General features: G+C 52.0%; 1 protein-coding gene across 1 annotated transcript in view; it reads right to left on the reverse strand.

Moving 5' to 3' along the window:
• Window positions 1-4,737: 4,737 nt before the first annotated feature.
• Window positions 4,738-19,978, reverse strand: part of Col23a1 (collagen type XXIII alpha 1 chain) — a 284,377-nt gene continuing 269,136 nt past the window's right edge. The window contains exons 13-27 of the mRNA XM_038325420.2: window positions 19,102-19,164; window positions 18,667-18,711; window positions 16,318-16,395; window positions 14,754-14,807; window positions 14,123-14,167; window positions 12,809-12,898; window positions 12,064-12,126; window positions 11,455-11,511; window positions 11,207-11,233; window positions 10,243-10,305; window positions 10,106-10,159; window positions 9,845-9,871; window positions 7,305-7,358; window positions 7,052-7,138; window positions 4,738-4,833 (exon numbers count right to left, since the gene is read on the reverse strand). Coding sequence (XP_038181348.2) covers window positions 4,738-4,833; window positions 7,052-7,138; window positions 7,305-7,358; window positions 9,845-9,871; window positions 10,106-10,159; window positions 10,243-10,305; window positions 11,207-11,233; window positions 11,455-11,511; window positions 12,064-12,126; window positions 12,809-12,898; window positions 14,123-14,167; window positions 14,754-14,807; window positions 16,318-16,395; window positions 18,667-18,711; window positions 19,102-19,164 — 903 coding nt within the window. The remainder of the gene's footprint in view (window positions 4,834-7,051; window positions 7,139-7,304; window positions 7,359-9,844; window positions 9,872-10,105; window positions 10,160-10,242; window positions 10,306-11,206; window positions 11,234-11,454; window positions 11,512-12,063; window positions 12,127-12,808; window positions 12,899-14,122; window positions 14,168-14,753; window positions 14,808-16,317; window positions 16,396-18,666; window positions 18,712-19,101; window positions 19,165-19,978) is intronic.

The raw sequence follows: 19,978 nt of genomic DNA on the forward strand, positions 1-19,978 counted from the left end.
GCCCAGACTCTGCGCGCTCGGCCCCGCCTCCGCAAGCCACGTTAGTTATGGGCGGGACTTCAGTGCTGGCCCCGCCCCCGGGAGCTCCCTTCCCAGCGCTCAATTAGTCTCGCAACCCCCGCGCCAGCTCGCTTGTGGCCCACGCCGCGGTTAGCGGATGCTCTGCGCTGGGCCAGGGTCGTTCCTCACCCTTCGCCTCTCCCCCACCCACGGGATTTGGCACCCAGGAACTTGTCTCCGGGCCGCCCTGTTGAGTCTCAGGACTGAGACTGGACACGCCCAAGCAGGTTGCCCTCTCTGCTTAAAGCGTGACGCCCTGTGAGGGTAATGACTGGCACCTTGGAAGGACGCCCGCTTTTCCAGTCCGGTGTAGTAGCGCTCGGGGCCACTGCTGCGACCGACCACGGAGATCCCTAGAGATTCTTGCTAGGCCCAGGCAGGGTGAGCTTGACATATCGCTACACGAAGAGAATCTTGCAGTGGGCCGATAGGAAGAGGGTTGGGAGAAAAAAGGGTTTTGCTCCCAGATTCACAGTAGGCCTGCTGCAGAGGCTGGATTAAAGCAAGGCCTCCGGAGCTAGTACACTGAGTGACAGGTCCTCTGTGGTCATGGATCTGGGAGAACAGAGATACCACCTCTGGACAAATCCTGGACAGGGGCTGAGCACTGCCCCTCAGCAGGCTGGGGCAGTCTTGCCCACATGCCAGCCCTCTGCCCATCAGCCATAGCTTATTTCTTCTCCACAAAACTGCAGAAATGCTTAGGATACATATCAAAGAACAACCTTATATTCTTGCATTTCTTGTTTTTATTGTGGTAAAATATACATAAAAAACAAGCCATTTTGAAGGGTACAATCCAGAGGCATTAGGACGTTCTCATTGCTGCATCCTGTCACCACCACCCAGCCACAGAGTCTTCCATCTTCCTCAGTTGAGTGGAGTTGCATGTATGTAACCATAAAACTACCCGAGTCCATCTTCCTGCTCAAAAAGCCCCTTCCTTCCTGCCCAGGCCCCACGCTAAATATCTGTCCATTTTCTGGCAGCTGACCTTCAAGGCAACACCGGAGGCCAGGAGAGCACAGACTGAGAGGAAAGAGGGGGCTGAGCAAAGCTTGGATGTAGAGGGGAGCATGGCAGAGCAAGCCTGTAATCCCGGCACCTGGGGAGCCTGAGGCTGAACTGCATGTTAAGAGACCAGCCGAGGCTGTATAGTGAGACCCTTTCTCGACAGCAAAAAGCCACACCCCACCCTCACCCCTTGATTCTAAGGCAGGGTTTCTCAGCTGGCATCCTCAGTGAGCAGGTTCAGCACTGGCTAGGAGTGTCCAGGATTTCAGATGTATGCTAGCCTTGACTCTGTCCACTGAAAGGCAGGAGTGTCCCCCAGTTCTGTGATAACTCAAGGCCTTCTCTAAGGGTGGGAATGGAGTCAGTCAGCGTCTCTCAAGCTGCAGGTCCATCTGTTCAGGGGGACAGCCATCCTGGTGGTTGCTTTAGCTGTCACGGAACACTCCAGGACTCAATAAACAGACTCCTCTCTCCTTCCAGAATTGTATGACTTACAGAGAGCGGCTCCTCTAGCCAGGGAGACCCAAGGCCTCTCAGTCCTTGAGGCTCATTGGTGAGGCAGGGTGTTCCCCAGTGTCTCATCTGAGACCCTGAGCAAGTCATTCTCAGTTCTCACTCCAGGCTGGCATAGGACTCAAGTGGCTTTGCACGTCCATGTGCAAGGATTCAGGTATGAGGCCACAAGAGGGCAGCAACGGGCCAAGAATGGTCTACTGCAGCCAGGCTGAGAAATAACAGGGACACCCATCACTGCAGCCCCCCCCTCTTTGCAGGACAGAAAGAGAAGTGCACTGCTAGCTGTAGCGTATGGCGGGCTGGGGAGGATACGCTGAGTCTCCAGAGCAGACATTGACACCAGTGAGCCGCATTAGTCCTTTCAGCCCATTCCATTCATCTTCCTTTTCTCATTTCTGGTTTCCCAGTTGACTCAGTCGGCTGGCAGAGAGCATGGTCGGTCTACTTATCGTCAGCTCCTCGGGGACAGAGGTAGGGACTTGACATAACCTGTGTGGGGCTGGGCCTGTACTGCTCAGCAATGAGTCTGCGTATGGTCTGGTGAGCATGGTCCTCCATAGACTCCAGTCCTTAGAGGAAGGAGGCCAGAGACATTGTTGTTGCAGCCTCCTGCTTTTCTCTACACACAGAGAAAGAGTGTGGGTTTGTCATTCGTGACATGGGCACATTTGCTGCGCATCTCCCTAGGTTGTTGTAAGGACATGCAGAGGGAAGACATGGGTCCCCTAGACAGTATTGTGGTTAGTACTCGGCCTTGGGGCAGATACAGGGAGGACAACCAGCCACAGGGACTTTGGGGTGTCTGACCTGTCCTAGGCTCTCTGTGTATTCCACAAAGCTGAATCATACTGAACTGCATCTGAATTTTGAGCATTACTGTCTCATGCTACAGAGGAGTGGCAAGAGGCACTTTTAAGATGCTATACAACAAAGGCTAAGAATGTAGCTTAGCTGGTCAAGGGCTTGCCTAGCATGTGGAAAGCCTTAGGTCAATCCCCAGCACTGTAAAAAATGGGCATGATGGTGCGCAACTGTAATCCCAGCACTTGGAAGTAGAGACTGGAGGGTCAGAAGTTTAATGTCATCCTCAGCTACATAGTGAGTTCAAGGCTAGCCTGGGCTATATGAAAGCTGGTTTTATTTTATTTCTGAAGGGCTACAAGATTTACTCTCCCAAATTTTCTCATTTAAACATGACATCGACCCTTTGCTCATTGAGAGGTGGGTCTGTCTTTTCCCCCTTCCATTGGGATGAATCTGTCTCTGGCAGGAAGTGACAGCATATGACTTTGGAGGCTTTGTCATACAAGGTGACACAGCTTTCCAGTAATCCTGTTGCCATGCTGTGAGGAAGCCCAGGCCATTCAAACAGGTCATAAGTAGGTAGGTGTCATGACCATTGGGATCCTAGCTGACAGGTACCAATCACCGGATGTGGAGGAGTCCAGGAGAGACCCACCCAGCTAGTTCTCTTGAATCCTTGGAACTGAGAGGATGAATATTTTGAGGCAACAAGTTTGGAGTGTCCTTGCTTTGGAAGCACAGCAGAAGGGGATACAGGAACTTAGTGATGTTATGTGACTGATCCCAGGATTCTGCTGACATGTATGAGTCCAAGTCTTGAGCCTATACCCTCCTATCTCCTAACCCTTAACTCTATCCTCGATTCTGGGATGGCTCTGCCCTAGGGAGAACCCTTTTCCTCTTCAGCAGGAACCAGCAGGATGAACTCAGCTAGAGGTGACCACAGAAGTCTGCAAGGACAGGCACACCCAGACACACATGTGAGGTTTATTACTCACACCTTGGCATGGAGAGGGATAGGAGGCCGTGGATGGATCAGGGAACTAGGAACCTTTGTTAGCAGTGTTGAAGCCCCTTCTCGGAGGACAGGGGTTTCTGTCACAAGTGTTTTTCTCAGGCTAGCAAGGACCAGCCTTTGGTTTCATGATGTCTGTACCACCTACTAGGAGGTCAGTTTCTGCCAGGCTGACCAGAGTTCTAGGTGGGAGACTTGAAGTCAGTGAGACCCAAGTTCTGAACAGGAGGCCTGTCTCCTCAGGGCTGACAAAGTTCTTCTGTTCCTGCTTTGGGTGAGGAGAGGAGACTGGAAGTAGCAACTAGTACATCTGGGTCTCCCTACCCTACAGTCAGGGGTCACTGAGTTGCCACACTGAGGCATTCATAGAGCCCTGCCATTTCCCAAGGCCCGAGGATACAAGCTCCTCTCACAGGGTGGCTTTTGGAAGCCCACTGAGCTTGGGTACAGCAGGGGCCTCTTGGTTCTTTCCATCACCTTCAATCCAAGTGCTGGATTCTAGGAATCGTCGCTTGCCCCGTTGAACACAGGGTCTCAGTGCAGCTGCCTGTGGCAGGGTCCAGAGGCAAGAAGGTACAGCAGTCGTCCAAGGGGGTCTTGTTGGACAGTGAGACATTGGGGCAGAGGGGCATCAGGGGAGAGTTGTTGTGTGTCTCTGCTAATCAGGTGATTGCAGGCCCAACCTGGAGTCTGTTCAGCCTCACCCGAGCCAGGCGTTTTCACCTTCGTTATCTTCTCTAGGAAAGCCAGGCCCTGCCAGGGGCCCTCAAGTCTCTCCAGAGCGGCCTGTCTGCTTTCCTGCCCACTTCCTGTGTAGGTTGTCCTAGGGCTGGTTGGCACACTCTCAAATGTTTAAAGGCCACCGTTGGCGCATCCCATAAAGAAGATCAATATATTACTGTTTTGTCTTTACACAAGTTAAAAACGTCCAAACGGATCTGTACAGGTTGGGAGCCATGTCTGAGGATCACTGGAAAAGGAGGGGGAGATGGAAGGTGACGGAGGAGCCTGGAGAGGTTCTTGTGACCCTCACCAGAAACCCCTACCCTGACGATTTCTTCAGGAGCAAGTGTAACCCCACCTTTCTTTCTAGGCCCCTTTCAGTGGGGCAGTTAGGATAAGTCCCAGGAGGCTCCCCAATGGCTTTCAATTGACAGGTCCAGATGTCACCCACGACCCAGATGACCAATAAGGTGGATGACACCCATCAGCCAGGACCAAGCTCCAAGCCTAGACCACGTCACAAACAAGGTTGGAAATCCTGACCATTCAGTCCCTGTGAGACCTCTGTGGGATGATACCTGGTTCCATGGGTCCTCTCTCTCCCGCTAACTCTCCATCCCAAATCCTTCAGGCCCACCCTCGAGACCCTTTCCTGAAAATACCTTATGCCAGCAGCCAGGCACGGGCAGCCCGTCAGGGCCCTGGAAAAAAAAGGAGGTTTAAATGTCAGGGGCAGGAGGCTGGTGGCTTATCAATACCTCCCCAACCCTTGCTGGGACCTCTAAGGAGATGTAGCCAGGGAGCTGCTACTTGAAGCCACTGGATTCCACTGAAGCAGGGTTGGGTGTCTCCTCCGTCCATTTGAGTACATAATGTCCCCCATTGCACTTGTCCTATCCTCTCACGATGATTTTTGGGGGTACGTGAGTAGTGGGCAGACCTAGGACACTCTAATATGATGGGCACTGTGCTAGACATTTGCCAGCCAGAGGAGGGTGAGGTCCTATGAAAAAGGTGGTATGGCTTCCTGCCTGCTAGGAGTGACATCCTGGGGGCCCTGAAAACTTTCAGGATTTGGGCAGGAATGCCTTCAAGCGGTGACAATGCAGGAGCTGGTATCTCTCCAACCCTTCCTGGCCACTTCGATTGGATCTGGGAGGCAGATAGTGTCATCAGGATGAACCCTGGGCATTAAAGATGGGGATGTCTGGAAGCTTCAACAGTGTCCACCCACCCATCAGATATGAGCATGGGTGGGCTTCCTCAGGTAGCCTGGGGGGCTGGAGAGCTGGAGGTGAACAAAATGTCAAGTTCCTGGGGGACCCTGAGGCAGAAACATTCCAGTCTATTCCAAAGTACAGGTACAGGGAAAACATATGGAACACACTCCCTGAGCCCCTTCTAAGTGCATGCTGGGGTATGGTTTGGGGATCAGAAGATGAGAAGAGGAGAGGAGGGGTAGAATGCACCGGAAGGAAGAAAGGAGGAAGGGAGGGGGGCAGAGACAGCAGCCCAAAGCATCCCAGAAGGCCCAGACAGCATTGCACACATCACACGGCAACCAGACTGCGTACCACAGGGCAGGGCCCGATGCCCTTCACAAGGCCCCGGGAGCCCGGTGCCCCTCGCTTGCCTCCACACCGAGGATGTTCCTGTGTTGAAGACAAAGGCTTACTCACATGGAGGAAGTCTGGGTCCAGGCTCTGAAGAAGCAGGGCTGGGTTCTCACCCTCTCAGCTGTCTTTTTGTGTTTGTGTGCATGTCTGTGTGTGTATGTATGCATTTGTGTGCACATGAGTGTGGAGGTTAGGTCCTCAGGCACCTCCTTTTGTTTGAGACAAGGTGTCCATTGGCCTGGAACTCTGCCAAGTGGGTGGGCTAGCTGGCAGTGGGCTCCGGAGATTTGCCAGTCCTCACCTCGCCAGAACACATCACCATGCCTGACTTTCCACGTGGGGTCTGGAGATCTGAACTCAGGTTTTCACACTTGCAAGGCAAATCCTTCACCTTCGCCTACCTGAGCCATGTCCTCAGCCCCTGGCTATCTGTGTTGGAGACAGAGTCTCACTGTGCAGCAGAGGCCTCAAACTTTCCATCCTCCTGCCTCAGGCTCCTGAGTGCTGGGATTCTAGGCTGTTTATTTTCTCTCACTAATATCTCAGAATATTAGGAAGGAGGAGAGGAAGGTACAAAGGGATGGGGGAACTCACTGGAGGCCAGAGGACCAAGTAGAGGTCCCTGACTCTGGGTCCGTATGCCTACTCCCCAAAGCCCTGATGATGGTGCTTGGAAGTGAACATCTGGACAGCTTAGTGTGAAGAGCAGCTTCATTGTCCTGTCCTTTCTGAGCATCATTCTAGACCCCGCTATATAAACCCTTCAGCTCTCTAGGAAACAGGAACTGAACTGTGGGAGTTTCACTACCAGGTCTGGTGGGTTATCAAGAGCTATTGCCAGCAGGAAGTGAGACACATAGGAGGGGGAGAAAGGAAGGAAGGGTCTGTGTGTTTACGGGGTGGGGAAGAGGCTAGACCAGCCACAGGAGAAAAAAAAAAGATACCAGAAGGAAAGGAGCGGAAGGAGAATGAGAGACCTAGGAGAGGCAGGGTGGTGTGACTCTCCCCAAGACTGAAGAAGTCCCATCTCAGGCCAGCCTAGTCTCAGGTCCATAGGAAGTCAGACCTCAGTGAGGTCTTAGGCAACCACGGTCAGGGTGGGGAAAGGGGCTGGCCACTCCCTGACTTTGTGATACACACCAAGTCTGTGTGTCTGTTGGGCTTCCAATCCTAGCCCTCTCCCAGGACACCCCCATTACTGATGACTCTGGGAGAAAACAATTCTGTTCCTGTCCTGGCTCCTCTCTACCCCTACCCAAGGTTAGCCCGAGATGGGTCAGCTCCATCCTGCCAAGACACCTACCACGGGGCATGGCTGGTCAAGGCCTGGTGGGCCTGGTTCTCCCTTCTGGCCCTTGACTCCTTTCCGGCCAGGAACCCCTCGTTCTCCCTGCATAAGAAGGAAATGGTAGGGTAGCTGTGGTTGCCAGGTTTGGGACCCCTTCACCACCTCCCAGAGAGATGCCCCAGGGTCCAGCAGCCACCAGGCTCTGCAGTTCTTGGTTCCAGCACCCACCTCCCCACCTGCTGCTTGTCCCATCTCCCTTCTTCCTCACCTTCTCTCCACGTTCACTCCGGTCACCCTTTTCTCCCCTGGGTCCAGGGAAACCCTGACAGATGGATGAAATGTTAGACCTGAAGTGAGGGCTGAACCCACTTCTCTGTGACATGACACCTCTGCTCCTCTCTCATCCATCCTCCTCCTTTGTCCACACATAACTGTGACACAAAAACCTGCCAGGTTCTGGCTGCTAGCCTATACACATGCTGGGAACCAGGTGGGCACAGGGAAAGGAGTACATTTAGGCCCCAGCTCTGTCTCTGGCTGGGAAGCATCACAGAGGAATATCCAGAGCTTATGGAGAAGGGCTTTTCCCTCCTGTCACTGCCAGACACAGCTGGTACTAGCCCTGGCTTGGCTGGGACAGAGGAAACCCATGAAAGCCATGTGACCATCTTCAACAGACTGAGAGAAGGTCACTTGTGCTCTCTGCCTTGGCTCGGTTTCTTCTGCATTCATCTCTTAGTCTAGTGTCCACCTACCCAACCTCATGACTAAGCATCCATAGAGCCGAGGCTGTGGGCTGGATGCTGGGACAGAAATGGATTTGGTGTTTCCTCCCTTATGTCTATGGGGTATGGATGAGAAACGTGCTCAGGCACAGACCTATGAGACAGACATGGCAGGGCAGTAGGGGATAGTGCTGTCTTATCAAAGGAAGGTGATTCCCCCCCCCCCCCCCCCAGTCAGGAGACTGACTGGTCCCTCTCTTCCTGGCCATGTTTGCTCACCATGGCAGCAACACTCTCCTTACAGTCTAGAGCATACTCCAGAGGCCTCTGCATCTCTGCGTCAATCCCATTTCCCTCCCCTGCCACATGACCTCTCTGGACCTCTCCTTCCCTTCCTACTAAGCACTCCAGCTCCAGGTGACAGGGGATCAAACCTGGCCAGAGAGCATGCTGCATCCCTATAACCCAGTGATGGCTAGGGTTGGTTAATGGGAGCCAAAGAGATTTGCTCTGCATCAGTAGAGGGAGGCAAACCTTTCTACTGATTGGGTCGAGGAAGATACTTGTTTGGAGGGGCTGAATCAGCTCCCTGGTGATTCCCACACTGGGAAGGCAAAGACCAGAGAGGGAGAGGGCTGGTGGTGTGGACATGGCTGTGTCTTGATACATATGTTAAATCCCTAGACTTCTCAGTTGTGAGTTTATGTTGTCTTACCAAAGGAGGCCTGATGCAATCAACATCAAGCTAACGCTTCCTTTTGTCTCCTCACAAAGCTGTTCTAACCAAAGCCTCATTACTGGTCATCAATACATAGCAACAGCCTCCTTCTCTCCTCACCTCCCTTTTACAGTAATCCATCCATCCACCCACCCACCCATCCATCCATCCACCCATCCATCCATCTACCCATCCATCCATCCACCCACCCACCCATCCACCCATCCATCCATCCATCCACCCACCCACCCACCCATCCATCCAACCATCCATCCATCCACCCACCCACCCATCTACCCATCCATCCATCCATCCGTTCATCCACCCACCCACCTACCCATCCATCCATCCATCCATTCACCTACCCATCCATCCATCCATCCATCCATCCATCCATCCATCCATCCATCCACTCACCCACCCACCCACCTACCCATCCATCCATCTATCCATCCATCCATCCATCCATCCATCCATTCACCTACCCATCCATCCATCCATCCATCCATCCATCCATCCATCCATCCACTCACCCACCCACCCACCAACCCATCCATCCATCCATCCATCCACCCACCTGTCGGTCCACCCGTCCGTCCGTCCGTCCATCCATCCACCCACCCATCCACCCACCCACCCACCCATCCATCCACCCACCCACCCACCCATCCATCCATCCACCCATCCATCATCCATCCACCCATCCATCCATCCATCCATCCATCCATCCATCCATCCATCCACTCACCCACCCACCCACCAACCCATCCATCCATCCATCCATCCATCCATCCACCCACCTGTCGGTCCACCCGTCCGTCCGTCCGTCCATCCATCCACCCACCCACCCACCCACCCACCCATCCATCCATCCACCCACCCACCCACCCATCCATCCACCCACCCACCCACCCATCTACCCATCCATCCATCCATCCATCCATGCAATTATCCCTCAGCTATCATTCCTGTCCATCAATCCATTCCCACCCATCCATTCGCCATCCATCCATTAATCCATTCCTCACCATCTCTGTCATTCTTCCTTCAGCCAACATCCATCCATCCATTCCCTCAGCCCTCATCCATTGTCCATCTGTCTGTGTCTATCCACCCTCCACCATCTGTCAACTCATTCGCTCATCCATCTATTCTCTACTCATCCATCAAATTGGTCAATTTTTCACTATTATCCATTCCCATAGTACTCCAGGGGATGTCACTGAGGACACAGGGAAGCCAGTCAGCAGCAGCCCTCGGGAATGGGCCACACTTGAGCTAACCAGGTTACTATATGCATGGGCAATGTAGAGCAGAAGACACACAGGAGGGCCCAGTCACCCATGGTGATCATAAGAAACTTACATCAAGTCCTGGCTCTCCGGGTCTGCCCTGAGGAGAGATACAGAGGGCATGTGATGAGGTGGAGATGGGATCTTAGGTACTCAGATACTGGGAGTTCAGCCCAGCCGCTGGTAACAGACAAGGGGCAGGGCAGGATGGTGTCACAGAGCCATAGTAATTGGTCCTATGGGGTTCAGGGACTCAGCAGGGTGCAAAGAAGATGAGCCCCAAAAGCTGGGTATGTGGTCACAGTGGGCAAGTGGCTCAAAGTCAGGTGGTTACCTTCTCTCCTTTTGTTCCTGGTAACCCAATAAGGCCTGGTGGGCCAACTGGTCCCTGGGTGGAAGAGGAGAAGGTCAGCAGGCATGGTGAGCATAGCATGCAATACCTCTAGGACAAAGACCGCTCATGACACTCACAGGCAGGCCATGAGGGCCTCTCTCACCCGATGCACCTTTCTCTCCCTTGGCTCCATCCAGGCCCTGGAAGTGAAGTGGAAAAGCAGTCAGGAGAGGGGACGGGGCAGGCAGGACAGGAAAGTTCAGGTCTGTGTGGAGACTGAAGTACACATGACAGATGGGGGGGGGAGAGAGAGAGAGAGAGAGAGAGAGAGAGAGAGAGAGAGACTCCATGCTCTGTCAGGTCTGACCCTAGCTTGCTCCATGCTAGTGCGAGTTGCATGTGTATACATTTTCCCTTCTTCCACACATAGGGCCCCCGATGGTCGTCATCATGCCACAGAAGCAGTATGGCTGACCACCACCAGCTTCCCAAAGCTCAGCCTTGGACTAGGCCCACCAATGATGTCTCTTCAAGCCATGGCGTGTTGAAGCTTGGGACAAAATAGGATCAGAAGTAGTGCGTGGCCACAACACTGGGGCAGGGTTCTATGACCCAGGGTCCTCCACAGGGCCTCTGCTCTGGGGAGGGAGACATTAGATCCTATATGACAAGAGGTGAGGCCAGCTGGACTTTCATTCTGTTTGCCTCCCTTGGGGCAGGCACATGGCACAGTACACTTGAGATTTTGATTTAAGAGACAAGAATACGATACCATAAAATGCACACTGAATCCAAGACTTCAAGTCCAGGCAGTGGGCAGTCAAAGCGCAGATGTGTATGGGCAAGAAAGGGGGAGCAGAGAAAGGTAGCATGGGCAATGGGTGGAAACAGGCAAGGAGGCTGATGGAGTAGGAGAAGGGCTGGAAGGGGGATACAGTTGGGGTGCCTAGGCAGAGGGAGAAGGAAAGGACAGAGCCCCAAATATGGGACAGGGCTGCTCTGGGGACATTGTTTAGGGCACTGGGAATGTACCGGCTGTGCAGGGGCCTCACTTTGTCCATTAATAAAACTTTCTCATGAACAGGGTGTGTCTGCACTCACCTTGGGACCTTGAATCCCCTGAAGGCCCTGCAGGAGGAAAGTACATCATTAGAGCTGTGGGATTGAGTCAAAATTTTAAGACCAGGACCCTCTTGAATCAGACTAGTCAATTGCTCTTGTGGCTCTGCCCGGAGTTCTGCCCTCTTGACCTGATGTGCCCTGCTCCCCCCACTAGAAGCCTTTCCTCCCCTGAGCTACCTCCCAACCCTGCCCCTGACCCAGGTTCACTAACCATTTGGTATCCTTACCATAGGGCCAGGGGGGCCAGGAGGACCAGGAGGCCCCGGCTCCACTATGATCTGGGCCTAGGAAGGGTTAGAAATGGGTTAGTTACCCTGTGCCTGTTAACCTCCCACCTGTTCACCCTCTGGAGCTCCCCACATTCTTTTTTTTTAAATTTTATTTATTTATTATGTATACAACATTCTGCCTCCATGTATGCCCGCATGCCAGAAGAGGGTACCAGATCTCATTACAGATGGTTGTGAGCCACCATGTGGTTGCTGGGAATTGAACTCAGGACCTCTGGAAGAGCAGCCAGTGCTCTTAACCTCTGAGCCATCTCTCCAGCAGCAGCTCCCCACATTCTTGCAAGCACTCCTGGTTGCCACACTCTGAACCTCCAGGCAAGGAGGAACCTCATTCCTGCCCCCAGAAGGGTACAACTCAGTGAAGGACCCTTAGTCTTTTGGGTCTCAGCTGGAAGTAGGGTGGAGGACACAATCTGAGGCTCCATCACCCCCTTTCCCACTGTCCTGTGTTGGGTCAGGCCAGGTGGCTTCTCTGTAACCAAGGCTCAGGTCCCCCACAAGGTTTGGGCTGGGTGTGGGGAGCCCCCAGTCTCAGTTTCCCCTTACCAGGCTCTCCTGTAGGTGGTCGGATCCTGACTCTCCTTTCTCTCCCTTGGGACCATCAGCACCCTAGGGCAGAGTGGCCTGTGAGCTTTTAAGGTCACCTCCCACCCACTGTGCTCAGCTGCCGCCTTCCCCACCACAGCAGTGATGAGTTGACCTCTACAGTTTAAACCAGTTTTCCCTAAATCACACGTTCTGAGTAGGGAGTGGAGTTGTATGTCAAAGGCACAGACAAACTGTTTCTTGGTGCAGAGGCTGAGGGTTCAAATCCCGGTGCCACCTCTGGCTGAGTCATCTTCGGGGTGCACAATGGCTGTGAGGTAATGGGTCCCTAGAGGCTACTTGCACCCTGTAGCTGTTCTAATATGGCCTCAAGAGCACTAGAAATGCTAATGACTGTGAGGGGTGTTTACTGCCAGCTGCTGTTCTTGGTCCTGTCCAGTTCATGCTGCTACTAGGACTGGAAAGTTGTTACTCCACGTCAGCAGTGAGGAAACCAAGACCTTGGGAGATTCAGTTGCTGGACTCCAGGGCAGGGAGGTGGGCCAGCTCGGGCCACTTAGCCCACCACCCAGCTAAGTGGTTTCTGCCAGGCTGGGCCTCCCTCTCACCCCTGCAGGGCTTCTGTGGCGATGTGAAAGTCCTTCTGCAGCTGAGGTTGTATAGGCTGCAGGACATCCATGTGAGGAGCCCCCCACCCTGCCAACATCAGCAAGTCCCCAGGGTAAGGCCCAGTCCAGCCACCTACCGGAAGGCCTGACAGGCCCATCTCGCCTGTTTCACCTTTGGGCCCAGCTGGCCCTGGCTCTCCTGGGTCTCCTTTGGGTCCTTTGGGACCCTGAAAATCACCAGAAAAAGGAATCAGTAGATTAGTGACCCTTGTGAACCCTTCAGCTTAACAAGTTTGACTATATGCCACACCTTGTTTGTTAATTCATTAATTCGTTCATTCACTCATTCATTCATTCATTTGTTCATTCACTCACTCATTTCTATCCCTTCCTGTCTCCACTCTCTCTTTTTGACTATGAAGCCAAGGATGACCTCGAGTTCCTGCTTCTTCTACTTTGTGTGTGTGTGCCTGCACACCTAGCCTTACACTGCACTTCTTGCATGTAAGTCTCCACCTCTAGCCCAGGTAGCTGGGAACATTGGTTCAATGTAGTAGGGGAGCCATATGGACACCCCACCCCATAGAGACAGCCATATGGATGCTTGGGGTACCTTATGATGTAGGGGTGAATGGGAAGCAGATGGGATTGGTGTGTTACCTCTGGACACTCCGGAGGTCAACTATTATTTTTTTCATTTATTCCTACTTTATGTGTATGGATGCTTTATATACATGTCTGTGTAGCACATGAGTACAGTGCCTACAGGGGCCAGAAGAGAACTGGATGCTCTGGGACTGGAGTTACAGATGGTTGTGAACCTCCAAGTGGGTGTTGGGAATCAAACCCAGATCCTCTGAAAAGCAGCAAGAGCTCTTAACCACCGAACTGTCTCTTCAGCCCCACTTTTTTTTTCTACGACAGAGTTTCTCTATGTAGCCTTGAGTGTCTTGGAACTCACTCTGTAGACCAGGCTGGCCTTGAACTCAAAGAGATCTACTTGCCTCTGCTTTTCAAGTACTGGGATTAAAGGCATGTGCTAACGTGTCTGGTTACCAGCCCCATGTGTGTGTGTATGTATGTATGTATGTATGTATGTAGTGGTGCTGGGGCTTGAACTCATGGCCTCATGCATGCTACGCAAGTGCTCTACTGCTGAGCTCCTGCCCTCATGAGGGCAACTCTGTGCTCATGTGTCAGGAGCTTTGAATGACAGCGTTGAGGAGAACTTCTCTGAGGACACTCAACCAATTATGACCTATCCAAGATGTTCCTCTTACCAAGGACCCAGCAGTAAAGATACATACAAGCACATTGAGTGACACCTGGGGAGATGCTCACTGGTGTCTACATAGTAACACACACACACACACACACACACACACACACACACACACACACACACACGATACCCAGTACAACATTGACGTAGAAATGAAAGGCTCAGAGACCTTCTCTCCATCAATTCCTGGGGCACCAGGCAATCCAAGTTCACCCTGGAAAGGAACAAATGACAAAAGGAATTGTGCCTTCCTCAGCAGCCAGTGGGTTAGTGGTCCAAGGTGGGAATTGCTGTCCCTGATCAGCTCACAGCCCCGACATTGGGTCCTTGCCGATGGCTTCAGTGTCCACTGTCTCCCTCTGTGTATTCAGCCTGAAGGACAGCTGGAGCTGGTGGCTGTCCCTGCCAGCTGGAGTGCTTAAGATTAGGACTGCAGGGTTCAGTGACTTGTTCTAGTCATGGAATCCAGGGATGCTAGTGTCAGAACCAGAGCCTGCCCACCCTGGGTTCTGTGTCCTGAGACATGGGGTGATGAACAGGGACAAGGCACAGAATGGTTGTGTACATCCTGGGCCACTGTCTGTCCCAAGGGGCCCATTCTTCAGTTTTAGGCTCTCTCCTCAAGGGCTAGGGTCTAAAAAACAGATGCGATTTAGGAAGGGGCAGGATCCCTTTCTCTGAGTCCCATAACCCAGGCTAATACGGCAGGAGAAAATTAGGGGTGCATTTATCAGAGAGGAGAGAGCAGGTGGGACTTATAGATGAATACCTGGGTGTCCCATGAATGCAGCCAAACTGACCTTGGGTCCAGGGATCCCTGGTGGCCCCGGAGCTCCTTGTGGCCCAGGAGGACCCTGTGTGCAAAAGATCAAACCAGTTATGATTAGACTCCACTGCCCACCAAGCCTTACTCCTCAGGTCAGGTCCCCAGCATCTTACTTCCTACCCAGTCAAATTGGCTCTTACAGCATGCAGCTTGGTTTGTCCTTCAAGCCTACAGAGGAGCCAGTAAGAGGGTACTGGCTATTGGAGGAGATACTGGTGCTCATGGCTGGAGGCCCCTCTGTCCTCAGAGAAGCTCTCCTCAGCATGACTTTCTTTATAGCACTCTCCTGCTTAAGATTTTGCAGTGACTCCCCTTGTCCCTCAAAAGAAGCTTAAGTCTCTTTCTAGCTTTCAAGACAGGTCAAATATGCAACCCAAACAATGGCTTGGTCCTGCCTGCTCTGCCAGTCCTGTGACCTCCCTGACCATCTGGATCTGTTGTCTGCTGTCCCAGAAGTTCCCCAGCCACACAGTAGAGGATGGGTCCACACTGTCTCAAGCGCTGACCTCATCCTAAGCTCTTATACCAACTCTTGCCTGCACCCAGAAGTCACACCTTGCCCAGCTCCTCTGATGCTGTTTCAAGTTCTCCTCTACCCAGCTGGCCCCCTTCCTGTTGCTGTCCCACGGTGTTGTCTCTGGGCTTATTTCCTCCACCCTTCCCACTTTCTTTAGGTCCAGGCTCAGTACCCACGTCCACAGTGAGCTCCATGCTTCAAGCTCTCTCCATAACAATGCTCACATACTCACACAACTTGGTCATTCCCAAGACACTGGGAGTTTAACACCCTCACACTCAAGAACCAGCTAGAGCATCCATTGCCCATGACATTGAGTCCTCCTCCCACTCTGGTACCCACACCTCCTGGCTCCCTGTACTCATAAGGATTTTACCATATGTTTCCCATAAAGCCTGGGATAAACCATACAACTCAGGCCCGTTCCACAGCATTCCACGCCATGTCACGCTACGCCACGCCACACCATGTAGGCCAGTGAGGGCCATAGTTACCATCAACTTGTACTTCCCAGAGGCCTGTGGAAGGTAACTGGAATTGATGCTTTGGCAGGGTCAGGCATTAACACCCACTGCAGTCTCTGATAACTACCTCACCCTACCATATATCTCTCCCTGAACCCAAGAGCAGTTGGTACCCATCTCTTTTCGGATTGGTGTCCAGAGACCACATGGGTTTCAAAGCCCCTTGGTCAAGCTTGTCCTTTGTGTCCCCTAATTATGAGACGCTCTAGCTCTCCTGACAGTGGGGAATCCCCAGAGGCACAGTTGGGTTTGGTGAGAGTGCTTTCCTTTTTTGCCTTGGTCTGTGGGAAGCTCAGGGCCCTTGGAGTCACATTCACAGAAAGTCTCTCAGCACTGTGTGGATCTCCACACAGGACCAATTTTCATATTAGGTGCCTGATGAAGCCCAGGTCTCTGTGCTAAACTGTCCTTGGTCCCATAGGTAAGTCACAGTGAGCCATTGCTCCCTCAGCAATGGACATAAGGGTGCATCCAGGGCCCACCTGGAACACGCTTACCTTCAGGGCATCTAAGATCCTGCCGTCGTAGTCGATCACCACCGTGTCACCTTGCTCTCCCTTGAGGCCTGGGTGACCCTGAGGCAGGAGAGGAAGAGCTGCATCATGGGTGAGCTATTTCCATCACATCCAGGGACAAAGAGCCCAAGAGTTGTCACCTAGGCCACAGACATGCCTGTGCACCACGGTCACCATAGCATACTGTCCACTCATTAAAGGTCACATGGGGAAAGTGGCAGGGATCCTGGGGCCAACTGAAGAACATGCTGCCACCTGGCCTAGGCAGTTACCTATGATTTGCCTTCATGTGGATATTCGAATCCAGTGATGTCTAGTTCTCCGGGAAAATGAAAATCCCAATACTCATTTTATTTTACTTTTTTGGGACAGGGTCTCACTGTGTAGCCCTATCTATCTTGGAATTTGCTATGTAGCCCTCTAACTTAGAGATCTCCCTGCCTTTGGCTCTCAAGTGCTGGGATAAAAGGCATGCACCGCTATGTCCAGCTTGTGTGTGTGTGTTAGACAGGATCGTTGTTAGCCTCAAACTTAGTTTAGGATGGCCTTGAACTTCTGATTTTTCTGTCTCCACCTTCCAAGTGCCGAGACTACAGACGACAGGTGTGCACTCCCGTGCCTGGTTTGTGCAGTGTTGGGGGCTGAACCTAAACCTGAGCCCAGGGCTTCATGAGAATCACTCCAGGGTCTGAGCTACTTCTGCAGCCTAGAAAGCCTTACTTTGATGGGGAGACTTTTAAAAATGTATAAATAAAACAACCCCAGCCACTTCTTCTAAGACACCATCTTGACTGATAGAGGCTGGTTCCACCTTACTAACCGAGTCAGGGACTCTCAGTTCAATCTAGAGCTTGCTGATATGGCTGGTCTCGCAGACCAGCTTGATCTGGGGATCCCGTCTCCACCTTCCATTGAATTGTGTGTGGGCCACCATGCCCATCCACTTGGTTGTCATGCTTGCTTGGTAAGTGCTTTTGCTGAGCCATTTCTCCAGCTCCTGGAGGACAGGGGGTAATGATGGTCTGGGAAAACATAGCCAGGGAGGGGATGCTATCATCAGCATAAAGACATGTCTACACCACACAGGACCATTATCTAGGGACTGCAAGGAACATGAGAAAGGAGAGGGCCCCTCACTCGTCCTGGCTTCCACTCTGATCTCTCGCTGGCTGACATCTGGGAGTTTTCATAGCCGACAAGGCCATCTGCAGAAGGAGCTGTTCTCTGTCTGAGAAATGCCACAGACCAGATTGCTAAAAAACTGCGAATGAACTATACCTCAAGTCCAACCTCCTTGTGGCATATGTATAAGAAGCCCTATGATCTGTGATCTCTCCTGACTCCCTTCTCCAGCTGCAAGCCTTCAGTGTACAAAAAGAAAAGGTCTCTTCAAGGACAGACAAGATATTCCAGCACATGGTTTTCCTAACGTCTTAGTTTAGTCCTAGATTAAGTAGCTTTAAAATGCCAGATCACATTATAGCTGACCCACTTAGGTGTGTTCCTCTCTAAAAGCCTGCACTTGGTTCTCTCCTAGTACATATCTTTTCTGCTTCATAGACAAACTCACTAACGTTGCTTTGCTCTCGGGGCTGGAGAGATCACTGCCCTTGCAGAAGACCTGAGTTAGGTTCTCAGCACCCACATAAGGCCACTCACAACCACCTGTAACTCCAGCTCCAAGGGATGTGATGCCCTCTTTTGGCCTCTGAAGTCAATGCACTCACAGGCACAAACCCCAACACAGGTACATGGATACATACATATATAATTAAAAATAACATCTGTAGTGGATGTCAAGGTCCAGGGTGTACCTGAGTAGAGTCCCTCAGGTTCTGAGGGGCCTCCTTAGGCTAGACTGATGGCAGCATTGAGTTACATTTCCAGGTGCTGGTGACATATGAGTTGGTTACAAAAGATCTGGGGTCAGGGGCTGGAGAGATGGTTCAGCAGTTAAGAGCACTTGCTTTTCTTGCAGAGGGCTTGGAAAAGCAAGACTGCCCCAAAGCAGGCAAAGTCATGCCTAATGATAAATGGAAGACCAATGTTTGAATATGCAAAGAAGATTCTAGAGGAGTTTACAGCTGCCTGGGAAGGGAGAGGGAGCTCTTACTTAACAACAAGTGGGATTCTTCCCTTTATACATCCATATTTTAATTTTCACTGTAGGCATGTGTTATGAAAAATTGTACAATCACTAAAATTTTAAGAAACAAGATGCCTTGGGCTTATTGCTTCACCAATCCTTTGGGACCCTGTTGGGGACAAAGGACTTCTGAAGCTACTGGGTCCTTGGATCCAACTGGTGTGACCAGAAGGAATGCTACTTACCCGGGGCCCTGTGGTTCCGTCTGTGCCTGGGTGGCCCGGCTCTCCCTGTGGAGACACATGGATGCCTACTGGTGTGTGAGATTCTTATATCCTATCTCACCTCTGGTCCCTTCTTTCCCAGAGTCCGGGGCCCATATGCTGGGGCCTCATAGCCTACATCATAAGACTATCCTTCCATACTGAGTAGTAGTGGAGATTCTGAGACCCAGGGGCCCGAGACTACATGACAGCTGACCCCAGCGCTAGGCCTGAATCATGGGCCACCCTCCCTCAGACCACCCTACTTGTGAGTCAAAGGGAACCCCTGGCCCAGGCCCCCTGGGACTCGCTTTTTAAAAGTGCAAATTAAGGGGAAATCACATCGTCCCCTGGTGACTGGATGACAGTGTCAATGGCCCCTCAGGTCCTGGGCAGAGAGCACTGTGATATCATCACCTTCAGTCCTGGGGCACCATCCACTCCATTCTCTCCTTGGGGCCCCACGTCCCCTGGCTCACCCTGAAATGGAGAAATTATCAGCGAAAGCAGGCAGAGGCGCTAGCCTGGGGCCGCTGGACCTTGTGCTGGGGCATCTGGTGAACGTGGTCCTTTTGGGCTGAGGGATGGAGCTCGAGGCTCTCTCTAGCCTGAGGGATTTAGGACCACGACCATCCCCTTCCTGTCTGGGTCTTGGGGTCGCTCAAGAGACTTTGTGTGTGTACGTGTGTGCAGGTGCACACGTATGTGGATGCACATTTATGTGTGGGAGACAGGGAAACTCTGAGTGTCACTCCTTAAACACCACCCATTGTTTCTTGGCTTTTGTTTTTGACACAGGATGTATCTCCCTGACCTAGAACTTGCCACATAGGTAAACTTGGCAGTCAGTGAGCCCCAGGGAACTGTGGGTCTACCTCCTCAGTGCTGGGGAGCTGCCATGCTTGTTTTCTTAAATAAGTAAATTTACTTTTTAAATTTAGCTTTTGAGACAGCTCTGGCTATCCTGGAACTCTCAGCGATCCACCTGCCTCTACCTTTGGAGTGCTGGGGTTTAATGAATGTACCACAACACCTAGCCTCCCTTTTAAAATGTGGGTTCTGAGGATCAAATTCACATCCTTGTGCTTTCAAGGCAGGGATTTTTCTGACAGCCATATTTTCTGTCTTTTCTTTTCTTTTCTTTCTTTCTTTCTTTCTTTCTTTCTTTCTTTCTTTCTTTCTTTCTTTTTGTTTTTGAGTCAGAGTCTCACTTTGTAGCCCAGGCTAGCCTCAAACTCAGGTCCTCCTGCCTTGGCCTTCTGAGTGCTGAGATTATGGGTGTGCTTGGTCCAAG

This window comes from Arvicola amphibius, chromosome 4, assembly GCF_903992535.2.
Source record: "Arvicola amphibius chromosome 4, mArvAmp1.2, whole genome shotgun sequence".
Classification (NCBI taxonomy): Eukaryota; Metazoa; Chordata; class Mammalia; order Rodentia; family Cricetidae; genus Arvicola; species Arvicola amphibius.